At 44.7% G+C, this 20,679-nt stretch overlaps 1 protein-coding gene across 2 annotated transcripts in view; it reads left to right on the forward strand.

Moving 5' to 3' along the window:
* Positions 1-20,679, forward strand: part of PARP8 (poly(ADP-ribose) polymerase family member 8) — a 583,039-nt gene that overhangs the window by 441,986 nt on the left and 120,374 nt on the right. For both annotated transcript variants that reach the window (XM_030193114.1, XM_030193115.1), the window contains one exon: positions 16,018-16,090. In XM_030193114.1, the coding sequence (XP_030048974.1) occupies positions 16,018-16,090 (73 nt within the window). The remainder of the gene's footprint in view (positions 1-16,017; positions 16,091-20,679) is intronic.

The following is a 20,679-nucleotide window of genomic DNA, read 5'->3' on the forward strand; positions in this document are numbered from 1 at the left end:
ATAAAATAAAAATATCATCTATGTGTTTTTTTTTCTCCTTAAACCTTATTATACACTTGCAGGGGTATCTTAAAAAGAAGGTACTCCTTAAGTGTAAAACTTCAGGCCTAAGGAGCAGGAATTGTTTCCTTCGTCGTCGTGTCTCCTTAGAGACATCAGGAAAAAGTAAGACTTTTAAACCCAAAAAGGGTTTATCTTTGTTTCGGAAAAACAAACGAAAGATCCAATTCTTGTCTGGTAATAGTGCAACTATAGCCACCAATGTAGCTGCAGTTGCTAGTTCGGTATCAGAAGTCTCAAGCAGGAGAGAGACATTTATCGGAGCTTCGGGTTGAGAGGTTCCTTTCCCAGGAATATAGTAAACCATAGTCATTGGTGGTAAATTCTGTTCAGGAATTAGTAAATTTTCACGCATGTAGCGTTTCAGCATATCCATAGGAGTAACATTTTGAAGTCTAGGAAAGTTGACAAATCTTAGGTTATGATTTTTAGTGTAATTATCAAAGGTTTCCATTTTATCTCTAAGACTCGTCAAATCTTTCATCATAGTAGGTTGTACCGTTTCAAGCTTCATAATAAAATATGTATTTACAGAGCCGTCTCATGTATCTTCACTCATAACCTCAGTGAAAATGGATAAGCGTTAATTATAAGTGTTTGCTCTACTTAACAGTATTTGTACAATTTCTTTTTTTTGATAAACCTTTAGATAATTTGTCTCCAGTATTTTCCTGAAATCTTGGATCACATGTATGGACTTGAGTATAGTTTTCCTGTTAATGTGAAACTTAAGCTTCACTTTTTTTTTCCTGTTTGTATTATTATTTTTTTACATATTTTGTAGATTATTAGATACTTTTCCTGAACAAGCGGATTGTCTTGTAAAATACTGGATAATGTTAAGAAATATATAAATAAATTATAAAAAAAATATCTATGTGCATTAATGTGTGACCTGCCCATGCTCCACCCATGTGTATGCCCTGCTCCAAACTATGAATATAAGTGCTGTTTTATAGAATAGTGTGCACCCAGAATATTGATATTTATGTGTATATGTGTGCACATACTTGCATATATTCTGGTATTCAGGTCATTCACTCACATTCCTGGTGCCTAAATCTTGGCTGGGAGTGCGTGTATTTCCCTACCTGTATGATTGGCTGATTAAGAGCACATTGCAGGAAGGTGGTCTGGAATCAACCTGATTAAGAGCACATTGCAGGAAGGTGGTCTGGAATCAACCTGGTTAAGATCACATTGCCGGAAGGTGCTCTGGAATCAACCCATCTTAACAGTAGCCCACCTTGATAAATTCTTCCCTTAGTATATATCTTTAAGTGCAGTAAAAGTCCAAAAATCTGGATTCCACTAATCCAGACCACCTGAGAATCCAGACCTGTTGAATTTGCAAGTTAAGGACTGCCTGAGAATCCAGACTTCCTCCAGGCCTTCCCTCAAACATGGCTCGGCGTCTCTCTCTCTTTCCCTGCTTGCTGTCTGAGCCACTCCCCCTCCACGACTATACCTTCCTCCTTCCTTCTCTTCCTCCCTGCACAGACTCATGTTTTTTCCCCACTCCTAACTCTGTCTGCTCGCTTTCACCGTTTCCTGAAGTATTCATGCTGCAGTGGCTACCTTACAGGCTGCCTCTGGCATTCACCATGCCTTTCCCTTCTGACCCATCCCACCCTTCCAGCAACAGGAAGTTGCATTAGAAGGGGGCAGGATGGGTCAGAGGCAAAGTTGCCAGGTGAGCGGTTTTACCGCCCAATTGGGCGGGTTTTCGCCAGCGGCAGCGGGAAAATTTCGCCGGCCGCGGGATGCGGTTTTTTGGGCGGTTTTCCCGTCGCTGCTGTGCGAGTTTGGCGTTTTTTTATGGGGCTTCTATTGGTCCAATTCGGTCCAATAGAAGCTTTTCTGGGGCTTCTATTGGCCCAATTTGGTCCAATAGAAGCATTTCCGGGGCTTCTATTGGTCCAAATTGGACCAATAGAAGCTTTTCAGGGGCGGGGTTGACGTCAGGGATGCTGTAGGAGGCGGGGCTAGTGATGTGGGGTGGGGTTGGTGGTGCAGGGGCGGGGTTCGCTGACGTGGGAGACAGATTGGCTACGGGCGGGTTTACGGCTCGTTTGGGGCTGGGAAAATTTTTCCCAGCTGGCAACCCTGGTCAGAGGGGAAAGATAAGGTGAATGCCAGAGGCAGCCTTGTGAGTAAGGCTGCTGCTGCAGCTTGAAAACTTTGGGGAAAAAGGTGAGAGCAAGTGGGCAGAGTTGGGGGGGGGGGGGTGGAAGACATGAGAATGGGAAGAAAGCAGGAGGGGAGGCTATTAGCAAGTGAAAGAATTACATGAAAGGATGTGTAAAAAGTCTCCTTGAGGATCTAAGTCACAACTTTATTATTGTTATTGATAGGATGCCAAATGATTAATTCTAAGCTGAAAGCTAGAAGCTGCCCCCTCCCCTTCCCCACAAATGGCATTCCAAAATGGTGTCTGTTCTTTTCCTGGACTCTTGCTGTTTCTCTGCAAAGATGCATGTTTTTCCCTCCCTAAGAGTACTTTTTTTCCACCAGAAAAAAAAGTACTGCCTGAGAATCCAGAAAATCCAAAAATCTGGAATGACCCAAGCCCTGATCAGTCCGGATTTTTGGACTTCAACTGTATGCTCCTCTTGTTATTTGAAATCTGAGCACACAAAATAATTTTTATCACTACGTATAATTATGGCTTTTGTGAAAGAAGACAACATTAAGAAGTTTGAAGTTTTGTAAAAATTAATTACACTGACTAATAGAAATCCTCAAAAAAATAGTGTGTGTACCACATCATCCTTATGCTGTAGCCCAACATTTTTTCTTATAGTATTTTAATTGCTCTCTTTATGGCTTAAAGGAGGAATTGTAGGTTATTGATAGGCAGAATCAAAAAAAAAGGTAAAACTAGTCTCTATACCCTTTTTCCCCTAGTTTAAAAAATCGTATCTTGTACCACAGTATTAACAGATAGCCTCTAACATGCACATAAAGTAATGCCACACTGGGAAAAGACCAAGGGTCCATCGAGCCCAGCATCCTGTCCACGACAGCGGCCAATCCAGGCCAATGGCACCTGGCAAGCTTCCCAAACGTACAAACATTCTATACATGTTATTGTGGATTTTTCCCAAGTCCATTTAGTAGTGGTTTATGGACTTGTCCTTTAGGAAACCGTCTAACCCCTTTTTAAACTCTGCTAAGCTAACCGCCTTCACCACGTTCTCCAGCAACGAATTCCAGAGTTTAATTATGCGTTGGGTGAAGAAACATTTTCTCCAATTTGTTTTAAATTTACTACACTGTAGTTTCATCGCATGCCCCCTAGTCCTAGTATTTCTGTAATTTTTCACAATCCTGTCGCGAGTTAACGACTTTGAATAACTTTGTGTCATCAGCAAATTTAATTACCTCGCTAGTTACTCCCATCTCTAAATCATTTATAAGTATATTAAAAAGCAGCAGTCCTAGCACAGACCCCTGAGGAACCCCACTAACTACCCTTCTCCATTGTGAATACTGCCCTTTTAACCCCACTCTCTGTTTCCTGTCCTTCAACCAGTTTTTAATCCACAGTAGGACATTTCCTCCTATCCCATGACCCTCCAATTTCCTCTGTAGCCTTTCATGAGGTACCTTGTCAAATGCCTTTTGAAAATCCAGATACACAATATCAACTGGCTCCCCTTTGTTCACATGTTTGTTTACTCCTTTAAAGAATTGAAGTAAATTGGGCAGGCAAGATTTCCCCACAGAAAAGCCGTGCTGACTTGATCTCAGTAATCCATGTCCTTGGATGTGCTCTGTAATTTTGTTTTTGATAATGGCCTCTACCATTTTGCCAGGCACCAACATCAAACTCACCGGTCTATAATTTCCCGGATCTCCCCTGGAACCTTCTTTAAAAATCGGCGTTACATTGGCCACCCTCCAATCTTCCGGTACCACGCTCAATTTCAAAGATAAATTGCATATCACTAACAGTAGCTCCGCAAGCTCATTTTTCATTTCTATCAGTACTCTAGGATGAATACCATCCGGTCCAGGAGATTTGCTACTCTTCAGTTTGCTGAACTGCCCCATTACGTCCTCAAGGTTTACCGTGAAGTCAGTAAGTTTCTCCGACTCGTCCGCTCGAAATACCATTTCCGACACTGGTATCCCACCAAAATCTTCCTCGGTGAAGACCGAAGCAAAGAATTTATTCAATCTCTCCGCTACGTCTTTATCTTCCTTGATCGCCCCTTTTACCCCTCGGTCATCCAGCGGCCCAACCGATTCTTTTGCCAGCTTCCTACTTTTAATATACCGAAAAAAATTTTTGCTATGTTTTTTTGCCTCTAATGCTATCTTTTTTTTGTAATCCCTCTTGGCCTTCTTTATCTGCGCCTTGCATTTGCTTTGACACTCCTCATGCTGCTTCTTGTTATTTTCAGACGGTTCCTTCTTCCATTTTTTGAAGGTCTTTCTTTTAGCCCTAATAGCTTCCTTCACCTCACTTTTCAACCACGCTGGCTGTCTTTTGGACTTCCGTCTTTATTTTCTAATTCACGGAATATGTTTGACCTGGGCCTCCAGGATGGTATTTTTGAACAGCGTCCAGGCCTGTTGTACAGTTTTTACCATCTCAGTTGCCCCCGCCCCCCCCCCTATATTTTTTTTGAACCGTTCTTCTCATTTTATCATAGTCTCCTTTTTAACGTTAAACGCTAACATATTTGACTTCCTATGCATAGTTACTTCAAGGTTGAAATCAAAACTGATCATATTATGATCACTGTTATCAAGCGGCCCCAGTACCATAACGTCCCTCACCAGATCATGCGCTCCACTAAGGACCAAGTCTAGAATTTTTCCTTCTCTCGTTGGCTCCTGCACCAGCTGCTCCATAAAGCTGTCCTTGATTTCATCAAGGAATTGTACCTCTCTAGCATGTCCCGATGTTACATTTACCCAGTCTATATTTGGATAATTGAAGTCACCCATTATTATCACATTGCCCATTTTGTTTGCGTCTCTGATTTCTTTTATCATGTCTGCGTCTACCTGCTCATCCTGGCGAGGCGGGCGGTACTCCTATCACCGTCCTTTTCCCTTTTATACATGGAATTTCAACCCACAATGATTCAAAGGTGTGATTTGTGTCCTGCTGAATTTGTAATCTATCTGAGTCAAGGCTCTCGTTAATATACAATGCTACCCCTCCACCAGTCCGGTCCAGCCTATCACTACGATATACTTTGTACCCCGGTATGACAGTGTCCCACTGGTTATCCTCCTTCCACCAGGTCTCAGTAATGCCTATTATATCCAATTTTTCATTTAGTGCAATATATTCCAACTCTCCCATCTTATTTCGTAGACTCCTAGCATTTGCATATAGACATTTCAGAGTATGTTTGTTGTTCCTATTTGCATGATGCTTAGTACTTGACACTATTGATTTGCCATCTTTTGTCTGATCTTTAGTTGTATTTAAGGGCACCTGGCCTACCACGGTCTGTTGTGCAACCTCACTATCCAGAAACCCTATCTTCCATGTTTGTGAGGTATCCTTGCAAGATACCTTATCCTGAACCATGCGCTTTTGAGCAACTGTCGGCCTTCCCCCCCCCCCCCCCCCCCCCCATTTCTAGTTTAAAAGCTGCTCTGTCTCCTTTTTAAATGCCGATGCCAGCAGCGTGGTCCCACCCTGGTTAAGGTGGAGCCCATTCTTTCGGAATAGGCTCCCCCTTCCTCAGAATGTTGCCCAGTTCCTAACAAATCTAAAACCCTCCTCCCTGCACCATCATCTCATCCACGCATTGAGACTCCGGAGCTCTGCCTGTCTCTTGGGGCCTGCGTGTGGAACAGGTAGAATTTCAGAAAATGCTACCCTAGACGATCTGGATTTGAGCTTTCTGCCTAAGAGCCTAAATTTGGCTTCCAGAACCTCTCTCCCACATTTTCCTATGTCATTGGTACCCACATGTCTCTATTGCAACCTCGCTATAGGGTGCCCTATCTTCCCTGTTTTGGTGATATCTTATTCCGAACTATGTGATTTTGAGCAACTGTCAGCCTTCCCCCAGTTTCTTGTTTAAAAGCCGATACTGCTGGTTCCACCCTGGTTAAGGTGGAACCCATCCTTCTGGAATAGGCTCTCCGTTCCCCAGAATGATACCCAGTTCCTAACAAATTTAAAATCCTCCTCCCTGCACCATCATCTCATCTATGCATTGAGACGCCGGAGCACTGCCTGTCTCTTGGGCCATGTGTGTGGAATGGGAAACATTTCTGAAAATGCTACCCTGGAGGATTTGGACTTCAACTTTCTACCTAGGAGCCTAAATTTGGCTTCCAGAACCTCTCTCCCACATTTTCCTATGTCACTGGTGCCTACATGTACCAAGACAGACGGTTCCTCTCCAGCACTATCCAGAGCATAGTAGACCAGCAGGCTCATTTTCGAAAGAGGTGGACGTCCATCTTTCGACATAAATCAGAACATGGACGTCCAAATCGGTATAATCGAAACCCGATTTTGGACGTCTCCAACTGCAGTCCATCAGAAGGACGTCCAAATCTCAAGGGGGCGTGCCAGGGGTGTGTTCAAGATGGGACTTGGGCATTCCTAAGGCATGGATGTCTTTCAGCGATAATGAAGCGGGGTACAAATGTAAAAAAAAAAAAAAAAAAGAAACAAAACAAAGATGTCCAAGACTAAAACTTAGATGTTTTGAGCTAGACCTGTTTTTATAACGAATTGCTGCAGTGGGAATTGAGCCCACTTCCCAATGATCAAAGTCTGCTGCACTAACTACTAGGCTCCTCTACTCCACACAAGAGGTGCCCCAGATGATCACTGGAGGGACTCGGGGATCACCTCCCCTTATTCCCTCAAATCACAAAACATTTTTCCAAACAGCACTTTCAAAAAGAAAAGATAGACTTCTTTTTTTTAAAGAAAATGACCTTTCCTCTTCACTTAGATGTCCTATCCAAAAATGCCCTTTCTGTATTTGACTTGCCTAAAGTCTCAAGAAGCAGCAGTGGGAATTGAACCCATGTTGCCAGGATCAAAGTCTGCTGCATTGACCATTAAGCCACTCCTCTGTTTCGGACGTCTTGCATTTGGACGTTTTTTGTCCGAAAATGGACCAAAAACAAAGACGTCCAAATCACAGGACGTCCTTGGTATTTTCGAAACAAAAGATGGGACGTCCATCTTTTTTCAAAAATGACATTTTCCCCGAATCCGAATTTGGACGTCTTTGTATAATGTCCAAATTCCAACTTAGACGTTTCTTTCGAAAATGCCCCTCCAGGTGTCTCTAAATAAAAAACAGACAGATTTTCAAAATTGCACCATGAAACTGTCAACTGCTGAGCAAGATGTAAATAGGAACAACAAACAATCTGAAATATCTATATGCGAAATCCAGAAGCCTAAGAGATAAAATGGGAGAGTTAGAATATATTGTACTAAATAGAAAAATAAATACAAAAAGGCATTTGAGACCTGGTGGGAGGAGGATAACCAGTGGGACACTGTCATACCAGGATAGAAATTATATCAGAGTGATATGGTTGATCGAATTGATGGAGGGGTAACATTGTATGTTAAGGAGGGCCTTGAATCTACAGGACACGAAACACATCTTGGAATCTCTATGGATTGCAATCCCATGTGTAAAGGGGAAAAGGATAGCGATAGAAGTGTGCTACCATACACCTGGCTAGGATGACGAGACAGATGTAGAAATGTTATCATAAATTAGGGAGGCCAACAAACTGGGGAACACAATAATAATGGGTGATTTCAATTACCCCAATATTGACCGGATAAATGTAACATCAGTGCATGCTAGAGAGGTGAAATTCCTTGATGGAATCAAGGACTGCTTTATGGAGCAGCTGGTTTAGGAGCCAACAATTCTAGACCTAGTCCTTAGAAGAGCGCCTGATCTGGTGCAGGAGGTAATGATTCTGGGTCCTCTTGATAACAATGATCATAACATGATCAGATTTGATATAAACTCTGGATTAAGTACACATAGGAAATGTGTTACGTTAGCATTTAACTTTCAAAAAGGAGACTATGATAAAATGAGAAGAACAGTGAAAAAAAACCTTACAGGAGCAGCTGCAAAGGTCAAAAATGTACATCAGGCATGGATGCCGTTCAAAAATGCCATCCTGGAAGCCCAGGCCAAATATGTTCCGTCTATTTAAAAAATGAGGAAGGAAGACCAAATGATAGCCAGCATGGTTAAAAAGTGAGGTGAAGGAAGCTGTTGGAGCTAAAAGAAAATCCTTCAGAACCTGAAGGAAGGATTCGACTGAAAATAATAGGAAACTACATAAAGAATGTCAAGTCTAATGCAAAGTGCTGATAAGGTAGGCAAAGTGAGACTTCGAAAAGAAGCTTGTGTTGAAGGCAAAAACGCATTGTAAAAACTTTTTTAGGTATATTAAATCAAGAAGCTAGCAAAAGAATCAGTTTGACCGCTAGATGACTGAGGGGTAAAAGGGGTACTCAGGGAAGACAAGGCCATAGCAGAGAGATTAAATGATTTCTTTGCGTCGGTCTTCACCGAGGAAGATGTGGTAGAGATGCCTTTGCCAGAAATAGTATTCATTGCTGATGAGTCAGAGAAACTGAATCAAATCTCTGTAAACCTGGACGATGTAATGGGGCAGTTTGACAAATTGAAGATCAAATCGCCAGGACCAGATGGTATACATCCCAAAGTATTTATAGAATTGAAAAATGAACTTCCAGAACTATTGTTAGTAATATGTAATTGATCTTTAAAACCAAGCATGGTGCTGGAAGACTGGAGGGTGGCCAATCTAACACCAATTTTTAAAAAGGGCTCCAGAGGTGATCCAGGAAATTACAGACTGGTGAGCCTGACGTTGGTGCCGGGCAAAATGGTAGCGACTATTATAAAGAACAAATTTAAAGAGCATATTCAAAAGCATGGATTAATGAGACAAAGCCAACATGGATTGGGAAATCTTGCCTCACAATCATAAAGGCAAGAAGGAAAAGTGTGAGTGCTGTTATTTAAGGAGGAAGACTTGAAACTCTGTATTCACCGTATATACTTGTGAATTACAGACTGTCATCGATCTTTAGCATAGCTTTACTGTAGAGATCATGATACTGGTTCCTCATTAGACAAAACCTCTGTTAACATCATCAATGGTATTAATATAACTCAAATACCAAATGAATGATAACACCTATCTGGGCTATGCGTGGACTGGAGGGTGTGCTCGACAGAAAGCTCCTCTTTCCCAAACGCTTCATCGTGAGCTCCGCCCTCGAACGCCAGAAAAATGCCCTTCAGGGAGCTGATCGGACTTATCCAACACCTGAGTTGTCCTCAGGGGCCAGTATCGGCAATTGGGTTGAAATCTTGCCTCGCCAATTTGTAACATTTCTTTAAAAGGGTGAACAAACATGTGGATAAAGGTGAGACAGTCAATATTGTGTATCTGTATTTTCAAAAGGCGTTTGACAAAGTACCTCATGAAAGACTCAAGCGGAAACTGGAAAGTCATGGGATAGGATGTAGTGTTCTGTTGTGGATTAAAAACTGGTTAAAAGATAGACAGCAAAGTAGGTTTAAATGGTCAGTATGGAGAAAGGTAGATAGTGGGTTTCCGTAGAGGTCTGTGTTGGGACTGCTGCTTTTTAACATTTATAAGTGATCTAGATAAGGAAATAACTAGTGAGGTAATTAAATTTGCCGATCACACAAAGTTATTCAAAGTTGTTTAATCGCAAGAGAATTGTGAAAAATTGCAAGACAATCTTATGAGACTGGGCATCCAAATGACAGATGATGTTTAATGTGAGTAAGTGATGCATGTGGGAAAGAGGAACCCGAACTATAGCTACATGATGCAAGGTTCTTCCACATTAGGAGTCACCAACCAGGAAAAAGGCATCATTGTTGATGACACTTTGAAACCATGTGCACAGTGTGCTGCAGTGGCAAAGAAAGCAAATAGAATGTTAGATATTATTAGGAATGGAATAGAAAATAAAAATGAGGATGTTATAATGCCTTTTTATCGATCCATGGTGTGACTACACCTTGAATACTTTGTGCAGTTCTGGCCACCGCATCTCAAAAAAGATATAGTGGAATTAGAAAAGGTACAGAAAAAGGCAACGAAAATGATAAAGGGGATGAGATGTCTTCCCTGTGAAGAAAGGCTAAACCAGCTTGGGCTCTTCAGCTTGGAGAAGGCTGAGGGGAGATGTGATAGAGTTGTGTAAAACACTGAGGGGACCTTTTACTAAGGTGCGCTGAAAAATGGCCTGTGGTAGTGTAGGCGCGGGTTTTGGGTGAGCAAAATCATTTTTCAGCGCACCTACAAAAATGCCCTTTTAAAATTTTTGCCAAAAATGGACATGCTGCAAAATGAAAATTGCCGTGCATCCATTTTAAGTCTGAGACCTTACCACCAGCCATTGACCTAGCGGTAGTGTCTCATGCAGTAACCGGGCAGTAATGACCTACGCGCGCCAAATGCCACTTGGTGCACGTCCGATAACACGTGGCAGAAAATAAAAAAATTTTCCAGACACACGTATCGGACGCACACCAAAAATGAAATTACCGCAAGAGCCAAGTGATAACTTCATTTTGGCGTGTGTGGACGCTTACACGGCTTAGTAAAAGGGCCCCTGAGTGGAGTGGAACAGGTAGACATGAATCGCATGTTTACTGTTTCCAAAAATACTAGAACTAGGGTGCACACAATGAAGCTACAAAGTAGTAAATGTGAAACGAATCGAAGAAAATATTTCTTCACTCAATGTGTAATTAAACTCTGGAATTCATTGCCAAAGAATGTGGTAAAAGTAGTTAGCTTAGCTGGGTCTAAAAAAGGTTTGGATAGCTTCCTAAAAGAAAAGTCCATAAGCCATTATTAAAATGGACTTGGGAAAATCCACTGCTTATTTCTGGGGTAAGCAGCATAAAATTTACTGTACCGTTTTGGGATCTTGCCAGGTACTTGTGACCTGGATTGGCCACTGTTGGAAACAGGACACTGGGCTTGATGGACTTTCAGTCTGTCCCACTTTGGCAACACTTATGTACTAAGACCTTAGAGCTCTTTTTTTTGTCTGCCCTGTTTTTCTACCTGTTAAAATAACACAAGACCTTATGTGAATAAATCTGCCACTCAGAGAGCCTGTATACTTTCCTTTTTCAGTTTATTTTAGTCAGACTTGGCTGTCATTCCATCACATCAAGGTAATTCTCCAAGGACAAGCAGGCTGCTTGTTCTCACATATGGGTGACGTCTGACGGCAGCCCCAGGATCGGAATCTTCCTAGCAACAAAGCTTGCAAGAGCCCTCACGCGCATGTGCGACCGTCTTCCTGCCCATAGCGCGAACGTGCCTCAGTCTCTTTTTTTTTCCGCAGCTCAGTGCGGCTGTTTTTGGCTGTTCTGCGCCCCAGAGAGAGAGCCCTCACACTGTTTTTGCAGTTTTTCGTTGTTTTTCAGAGAGTCGCTCATGTTTCTTTGTTCTTTAAAAAAAAAAAAGTGTTACCTTTTTCCTTTATTTCGTAGTTTATCCCCGTAAGTTTCCTTTCGTTGTCGCGAGTGGCCATTTTGGCCACCTGTACGGGTTTTTCCCTTTTTTGTACCCTTCTTTTGGCACCATCGCAGATTTTGACTTCGCCGCCGCGATTTTTCCGTCCATGACCTCGAAGATCGCCAGAGGCTTCAAGAAGTGCACGCGGTGCAGCTGGGCAATCTCAGCCACTGATCCACACGCTTCGTGTCTTCAGTGTCTTGGGGATGGTCATTGCCCCGACGCTTGTATTCTGTGTCTTTGCCTAAAAAAACAGACACAAGCGTCGAGATTGGCCCAGTGGGAGCGCCTGTTCCGAGCCTTGCCCAGTCCGTCGACGTCGGTAGCGGTACCGAGATTGTCGGAGACGGTATCGATGTCGGCACCGGAGACTGCATCGACGTCAGGAGTGCAGGTAATGGCTGTCCAGAGACCACCTCACGCTGGTAGCAGTGAGCCATCGAGTGGGTCTCCACCTACCTCGAGGACTGCTGCGGTACAGGCCCCCGGGACCGACCTCTTTCGGACCCGGCCCCGAGGAGGCATGTGGATTCCATGTCCTCGTCGGTACGGGGAGGTACCGGTGACGTGCTTTGTGCAAAGGCAAAGAACCATCGTCATCGGTCACCTTCCCGTCATGGTACCGAGAGCTCCGGGACGCCAAAGGATTCGGCACCCGTGAAGCGTCAACGCCGGGAGGACTGCTCACCCTCCATACAAGACGTGTCGATACGCTCTTCTCTGGACAGCCTGTTACCGTCTCCGTGTCCCAGGCAGATTCTGACTGTCGCCTGTACCGACCCCACAGCCTTGCTCGACAGACTCTTTAGATGAGCGCCTCCGAGCCATCCTTCCAGGTATTCTGGAAGGTCCGCTGCGACCATCTGTTCCGGTACAGGTGGTGCTTGCGCCGTCGGTACCGTTGAGAGATGCAGCGGTTGGTTCCACGCCCGTGGTGCGGACTGCAACGCCGGTACCGCTTGCGGCATCGGCCTCGGCTGCCACCCAAGTTGACTCCCCGTCGACGTCGCTGGAGGGAGCTTTGTCGTTGCCGGCGGCGCGGGAGTCTTCTTCTCGGCATCGCCATCGAGGACATGGTTCCTCAGCGTCGAGACGGGCCCAGCTTCGGACTGAAGTCAGAGAACTCGTGTCCGATACCGAAGGAGAGGCCTTGTGGGAAGCAGAGAAGAGCCAAGATATTTCTCTGATGAGAGGAGTCTTATGGTCTTTCCTTCGCTAGAGAGAAAGCTTTCTCCCCCTGAGAGTCTGTCTTTCTCTTCCTTTGTCCGGGAAATATCTATGGCCATTCCCTTCCCTGTTGTTACTGAGGATGAGCCCAGGGCTGAGATGTTCGAGGTCCTGGACTATCCTTCACCACCTAAGGAATCGTCCACTGTTGCTCTGCATAATGTCCTGAAACAGACATTGCTGACGAACTGGGCGAAGCCATTATCTAATCCCTCCATTCCCAAGAAGATTGAGTCCCCAGTACAGGATCCACGGGGACCCAGATTTGATGAAGACCCAGTTGCCTCATGACTCTGGCGTTGTGGATTCTGCTCTCAAGAGAACCAAGAGTTCTCGGGATTACGCCTCGGCGCCCCCGGGGCGAGAGTCTAGAACTCTGGACTCTTTTGGGAGGAAGGCCTATCATTCTGCTATGCTCGTGTCCAAGATTCAGTCATACCAGCTCTACACGAGCATCCACTTGCGGAACAATGTGCGGCAGCTGGCGGACTTGGTTGATAAGCTCCCGTTGGAGCAGGCCAAGCCTTTTCAGTAGGTGGTCAGGCAGCTGAAGGCGTGTCGAAAATTCCTGTCCAGGGGTGCTTACGACACTTTTGATGTTGCGTCCAGGGCTGCTGCTCAAGGGATAGTGATGCGCAGACTCTCATGGCTGCATGCCTCTGACCTGGAAAATGGAGTCCAGCAGTGGATCGCGGATGCTCCTTGCCGGGGGGGGGGGGGGGGGATAATATTTTTGGTGAGGTCGAACAGGTGGTCAAGCAGCTCCACCAGCAGGACACCACCTTCGACAAACTCTCCCACCGGACGCCTTCAGCATCTCCCTCATCAGGTAGATGTTTTTATGGGGGAAAGAGGAATGCTCCCTATGCTTCTAATAGGCGTAGGTACAATCCACCTTCCCGACAGCCTGCCCAGGCAAAGCCCCAGCGCGCTCGTTCACGTCAACAGCGTGCACCTCAACAGGCCCCTGCAGCTCCCCAGCAAAAGCAAGGGACGGGCTTTTGACTGGCTCCAGGCGAGCATAGCTGCTATAAAAGTGTCCATGCCGGATGATCTACCGGTCGGGGGGAGGTTAAACTTTTTTCACCAAAGGTGGCCTCTTGTAACCTCCGATCGGTGGGTTCTTCAGATAGTCCGGCTAGGGTACTCCCTCAATTTGATATCAACACCTCCAAATTGCCCACCTGGAGCTCAGTCCTTCAACTTCCAGCACAGGCAGGTACTTGGAGAGGAACTCTCCGCCCTTCTCAGCGCCAATGCGGTCGAGCCTGTGCCACCGGGGCAGGAAGGGCTGGGATTCTATTCCAGGTACTTTCTTGTGCAAAAGAAAACAGGGGGGGATGCGTCCCATCCTAGACCTAAGGGCCCTGAACAAAAGTTCAGGATGCTTTCCCTGGGCACCCTTCTTCCCATGATTCAGGAAAACGATTGGCTATGCTGTCTGGACTTGAAGGATGCTTATACTCACATCCCGATACTACCAGCTCACAGGCAGTATCTTCGATTCCGTCTGGGGACACGGCATTTTCAGTATTGTGTACTGCCCTTTGGTCTCGCCTCTGTGCCCAGGGTGTTTACAAAATGCCTGGCAATTGTAGCGGCGTCGCTGCGCAGATTGGGAGTGCAAGTGTTCCCTTATCGCGACGATTGGCTGGTGAAGAACACCTTGCAGGCAGGAGCTCTACAGTCCATGCAGATGACTATTCAACTCCTGGAGCTACTGGGGTTTATGATAAATTATCCAAAGTCCCACCTTCTCCCTGTTCAGAGACTAGAATTCATAGGAGCTCTGCTGGATTCCCAGACTGCTCATACCTACCTCCCCGAGGCGAGGGCAGTCAACCTTCTGTCTCTTGTTTCCTGGGTCCGAGCGTCTCAGCAGATCACAGCTCGGCAGATGTTGAGATTGCTCGGCCACATGGCCTCCACAGTCCATGTGACTCCCATGGCCCGTCTTCACATGAGATCAGCTCAGTGGACCTAGCTTCCCAGTGGGTTCAAGCTGCCGGGGATCTACAGGACGCAATCCAGCTGTCCACGGGGTTTCTCCAATCCCTACATTGGTTGACAATTTGATCCAATTTGACCTTGGGACTTCCCTTTCAAATCCACAATTCCAGGAATAACATGTATAGAATGTGTGTACGTTTGGGAAGCTTGCCAGGTGCCCTTGGCCTGGATTGGCCGCTGTCGTGGACAGGATGCTGGGCTCGATGGACCCTTGGTCTTTTCCCAGTATGGCATTACTTATGTTCTTATATCCTTCACTTACACCCAGGCTGGGCTGACTGTTGAGGGTCATGTCACGGCTCATAGTGTTAGAGCCATGGCGGCGTCAGTGGCCCACTTGAAGTCAGCCACTATTGAAGAGATTTGCAAGGCTGCGATGTGGTCATCTGTCCACACATTCACATCTCATTACTGCCTTCAGCAAGATACCCGACGCGACAGTCGGTTCGGGCAGTCGGTGCTGCAGAATCTGTTTGGAGTCTAGAATCCAACTCCACCCCCTTAGGCCCATTTTTGTTCTGTTCCAGGCTGCACTCTGTTAGATGTTATTTTTTAGGTCAATCTTTGTTATGGCCTTGCCGTTGCGAGGCCCAGTTGACCCTGTTTTTTGTTTTGAGTGAGCCTGGGGGCTAGGGATACCCATATGTGAGAACAAGCAGCCTGCTTGTCCTCTGAGAACGCGAAGTTACTTACCTGTAGCAGGTATTCTCCGAGGACAGCAGGCTGATTGTTCTCACCAACCCGCCCACCTCCCCTTTGGAGTTGTGTCTTCCCTTGTCTTTGCTTGTAGTTTGGCTGAGGCACGTTCGCGCTACAGGCGGGAAGACGGTCGCGCATGCGCGGTGCACGTGAGGGCTGTAGCAATCTTTGTTGCTAGGAAGATTCCGATCCTGGGGCTGCCGTCGGACGTCACCCATATGTGAGAACAATCAGCCTGCTGTCCTCGGAGAATACCTGCTACAGGTAAGTAACTTCGCTATATTGTTTCTGTGTTCCATCTACCAACAAGTTTCTGAAAGACTGGTTAAAACTATTTATTAGAGGGCTGTCACCATTTGCATTCTGTTTGATATTAATAATATATATCATACTCATTGTGCTACCACAGTACTAAGTTTAAATTTCTTCACATTTTTCAAGTGGCTCACATATTGAAAACTGGCACTCAATCCTGAGGAATGGTCTTGTCGTTGCCTCTAACACAAGATTGCAGGTAATTTGCTTGAATTTATAATTATTTTGAAATCATACTGAATGAAATTAAAAGGGGAAATTATCAACATGGGCTACCATAATTTTCCAATTAGTGCGTAGCCATTAGCGCTTGAGCCCTTAACTACATCTATTGTTTAGGCAATAAGGGCTCATTTGCTAACCGTGCCTAATCGGTAAGTGTGTGGCGATGTAGCTGTGCTGATTAGTGCTGGGCACGCCTACTCTCCACCCCCAAACATGCTCCCAGCGCTAAAAATAACATTTCTACTACTACTACTACTTAACATTTCTAAAGCGCTACTAGGGTTACGCAGCACTGTACAATTTAACATAGAGGGACGGTCCCTGCTCAAGGAGCTTACAATCTGAGACAAGTGAACGGACAGTCCGATAGGGGCGGTCAAATTGGGGCAGTCTAGATTTACTGAATGGGAAGAGTTAGGTACAGAATGCAGCATTGAAGAGGTGGGTTTTAAGCAAAGACTTGAAGACGGGCAGGGAGGGGGCTTGGCGTAAGGGCTCAGGAAGGTTGTTCCAAGCATAGGGTGAGGCGAGGCAGAATGAGCAGAGCCTGGAGTTGGCGGTGTTGGAGAAGGGTACAGAGAGGAGGGATTTGTCCTGTGAACGGAGGTTACGGGCGGGAACATAGGGGGAGATGAGGGAGGAGAGGTAGTGAGGAGCAGCAGACTGAATGCCATTTGTAGGTAAGAAGAAGCTTGAATTGGATGCGGTATCTGATTGGAAGCCAGTGAAGTGACCTGAGGAGAGGGGTGATATGAGTAAATCGGTTTTGGCGGAATATGAGACGTGCCGCAGAGTTCTGAACAGATTGAAGGGGGGATAGATGGCTAAGTGGGAGGCCAGTGAGGAGTAAGTTGCAGTAGTCAAGGCGAGAGGTAATGAGAGCATGGACGAGAGTTCGGGTGGTGTGTTCAGAGAGGAAAGGGCAAATTTTGCTGATGTTAAAGAGGAAGAAGCGGCAGGTCTTGGCAGTCTGCTGGATATGCGCAGAGAAGGAGAGGGAGGAGTCAAAGATGACTCCGAGGTTGCGGGCAGATGAGACGGGGAGGATGAGGGTGATATCAACTGAGATAGAAAGTGGAGGAAGAGGAGACGTGGGTTTTGGTGGAAAGACGATGAGCTTGGTCTTGGACATGTTCAGTTTCAGGTGGCGGTTGGACATCTAGGCAGCAATGTTGGATAGGCAGGCTGATACCTTTGCCTGGGTCTCTGCGGTGATGTCTGGTGTGGACAGATATAGCTGGGTATCATCAGCATAGAGATGATACTGAAAACCATGAGATGAGATCAGGGCGCCCAGGGAAGAGGTGTAGATTGAGAAGAGCGCACCCCACTGTAGTGTTTTTTAACGTGCGGTAAGCACACATTAGTGCTTACCACAGCTTAATAAAAGGGTCCCGTAGTTAGAAAAGAGGAAGCTTCAGGAAACCTTTAAAGGAAAATTTGAGGATGAATGTCCTTTTTAATGTAAACAATTTAGCGAACAAATTAGTATTGTCTGATTTACACCTTAAGGATGTGTATTCATTAGCGCAGGTGTGGGCAACCCCAGTCTTCAAGGGCAACAATCCATTCAGGTTTTCAAGATTTTCACAATGAATATGCATGAGCTCTTTTTGCATACAATGGAAGCGGTACGTGCAAATCTCATACATATTCATTGTGAAAGTATTGAAAACCCAACTGGATTGTGGCCTTTGAGGACTAAAGTTGCCCATCCCTGCATTAGTGTATTTAACCCATTTAGGATCCCTTTTACTAAATCTTGTTAAAGTGTTTTGTTGTAATTTGCTTGTTGCTGTTTATTTTTTTTTAATATTTTTGGAAGGAGGTGTGATATGAAGAGGAAATGGGCGAGGAAGCACTAACCAGCTAGCGCATTCACATTAGCATGCAGTAACTGATTAACATGGGAATATCTTCATATAATAAATGTAAACCGCTTTGATTGTGCCACAGAAAAGCAGTATATCAAATCTCATGACGGTTACCCTTAGCGATTTAGGAGGCACTAGGCACTAATTGGGCCTTCATGAATTTATTTACAAGTCCCACGCACTAATTGAGAAATTAGCAAGGGACCTCCAAAGAGAAAAAAGACCTTTTTTGGGATGCCATAAAAATGGGCTTAGCGCACAGGAAAGTCCCACATTACAATGTGCTAAGCCCAGATTTTGCTGTGGTGTAGAATAAGGGGCCCTTAGAGTGTTGAAATCCATTTAACATATTCTGACCTGTATATTAACACACGTACTTGTGGAAAAGGGTATTAGAAGAATAGTACCTAGCTGCCATGCTATCATTTATGTGCATAAACTGAAAACCTTCCTCTTTGATAACTAATGACCCAAGTAAATCCAAAATCCATTCCACACCCCTCAAGCTACCTAGGATAAAGACCCGATGCAGTGTTTATCTACTGTAATACACTAAAATATGTAACCGTCTAGAATAATGTACTGTAAACCTTAGTGAGCCCTCACAGGGGATGCAGCGATATACAAATAATAAATTGATATTGATAAATGCTAATATTCTAAGTATTTAGGTGTAGTACTAGGTTCTGTGAGTTCTCATTTTACAAGCATGTTCTTGCCCCCCCCCCCCTTCCCCCTGGTTTTTAAAGGAGCAAGTAGCCTCCTTTTACAAATACCTTCCTTTCCCTTCCACCCCCTTTCCCCCCAACAAAAGTAAATTGGGTAATTTCTAATCCTGCTGCTGTGGGAACCCCTATGTTCAGCTCCAACAAGTCCCCTCCTTACTTTTAGTGTGAGCCTCTGGGTCCCTTCAGTTAGTCTAACTTGATGATTATCCCATTTAAATTTGACTAATGGCTGCCCTTGTGCTGCACCAAGTTATGTTTACTATAGTTGAATTCAGCCTTGGCTTGAAGGGCACCAACTAAATGAGTTCACATCCAACATTCCTGGCTCCTGAACCAAAACAGATGTCACATCAGCCTCTTGGATATGAGGGCTGTGTCAAGTATTATAAAAATATGATAAACCATTGAGGCACCCCCCTATATTTCAATTCTCATTGAAGTAGAAGGGAAAAAAAGTTACTGAATGTAATCCTCTGCACACAGTTTGACAAAAAATTACAAACTATTGCAAAGGGAAGCATTCACTCAAGATCCCATAGTCAGTTGTATTGAGTGCTGCCAATTTAAATTAATACGAAGATCATCAAAGAACAATAGAGTCCTATCAAAAGGCTGACTGAGTAGAATCATACACGCCAGATAACTCATAAATTAAATAGTGACCTCACATACAGTTCATGTGCCAACAACAACAAAAAATGGAATATTAGATATGGGGTAGTATTTACTCAAGTTTTTATTTCACTTTATATACCATGTCATGGGTAATGCCAATTGAGCGGTTTACAATTATTAAAACTAGGGAAACAGATAGAAAAGAACAGTAATGTATGGAAGAGAGTTTCAGGCACTCTACTAAGGGCAATACACAAAGGACAATCCAGAAGCAGCAGGCCGCACCAAGGAAACACACTTAGGGGCCCTTTTACTAAGCTGCGTAGGCGCCTATGTGAGCCCAACGTGCACTAATTTGGAGTTACTGCATGGCCCAGGTCGTAATTTCATTTTTGATGCGCGTCAGAAAAATATTATTTTTTTCTGACACGCGTCAGCTACGCACATCAATTGGCATTTTACGCGCATAGGTCATTACTTCCCGGTTAATGCGTGAGACCTTATCACTAAGTCAGTGGGTGGTGGTAAGGTCTCAGACCCAAAATGGATGCGTGCCAATTTTTATTTTGCCGCACGACCATTTTCAGCAAAAAGTAAAAGGCCTTTTTTACAGGCACGCTGAAAAATGAATGTGTGTGCCCAGTACCCACGCGTACACTACCACAGGCCATTTTTCAGCACACCTTAGTAAAAGGACTCCTTCGCCGGGGGGAGGGGGGTTCCTAGCTCAAAGATACCCTTAAATGAAAATTTCTTCAAGCCAGATATTAATCTATAAAGGTTATTCGCCATGTGAAGATGAAGCAGTAATGAGTTCGAGTTGTGGTCCACTTATACTGTAAATATTTGTATGAATGGTATCAAAGCAGATGTGCCACAATTAAGGTATCAATAGTAAATTACAAGCAGAGAAGCGAAGAGTTCTAGGCGTTTTATATGGTGTTATATACTGAGATAGATAAGTGGACTACCAGAGTGCAATATTTTGAAGGTCAGAAGTATTAGTTTATAAGAGATGCAGTGAGAGATGGAGAGCCAATGCTGCTTTAGAAGGGGAGGTGTGATGTAGTCATTTCTGAGATTTCGTTAAAAGACATATAGCAGAATTTTGTACAGGTTGTAAGCGGCACCTATCCTGAACTCGGATTCCTTGAAGAAGCTCATTACAATAATCTAGTCACACGCATTGAGCCTGCAAAGAGGTGGGAAATTGTGGGATACAAATGCAACAAATAATAATAACAAATCCTATATAATAAAAAGCACCTCCAACATTCTGAAGCCAGCAGCCTTGCAGTGAAGCCTGAAGCCTGAGGTGTTCGTAGGCATCATAATAGCTCCGCCCA

Source organism: Microcaecilia unicolor, chromosome 2 (genome assembly GCF_901765095.1).
Source record: "Microcaecilia unicolor chromosome 2, aMicUni1.1, whole genome shotgun sequence".
In the NCBI taxonomy this organism is placed as follows: Eukaryota; Metazoa; Chordata; class Amphibia; order Gymnophiona; family Siphonopidae; genus Microcaecilia; species Microcaecilia unicolor.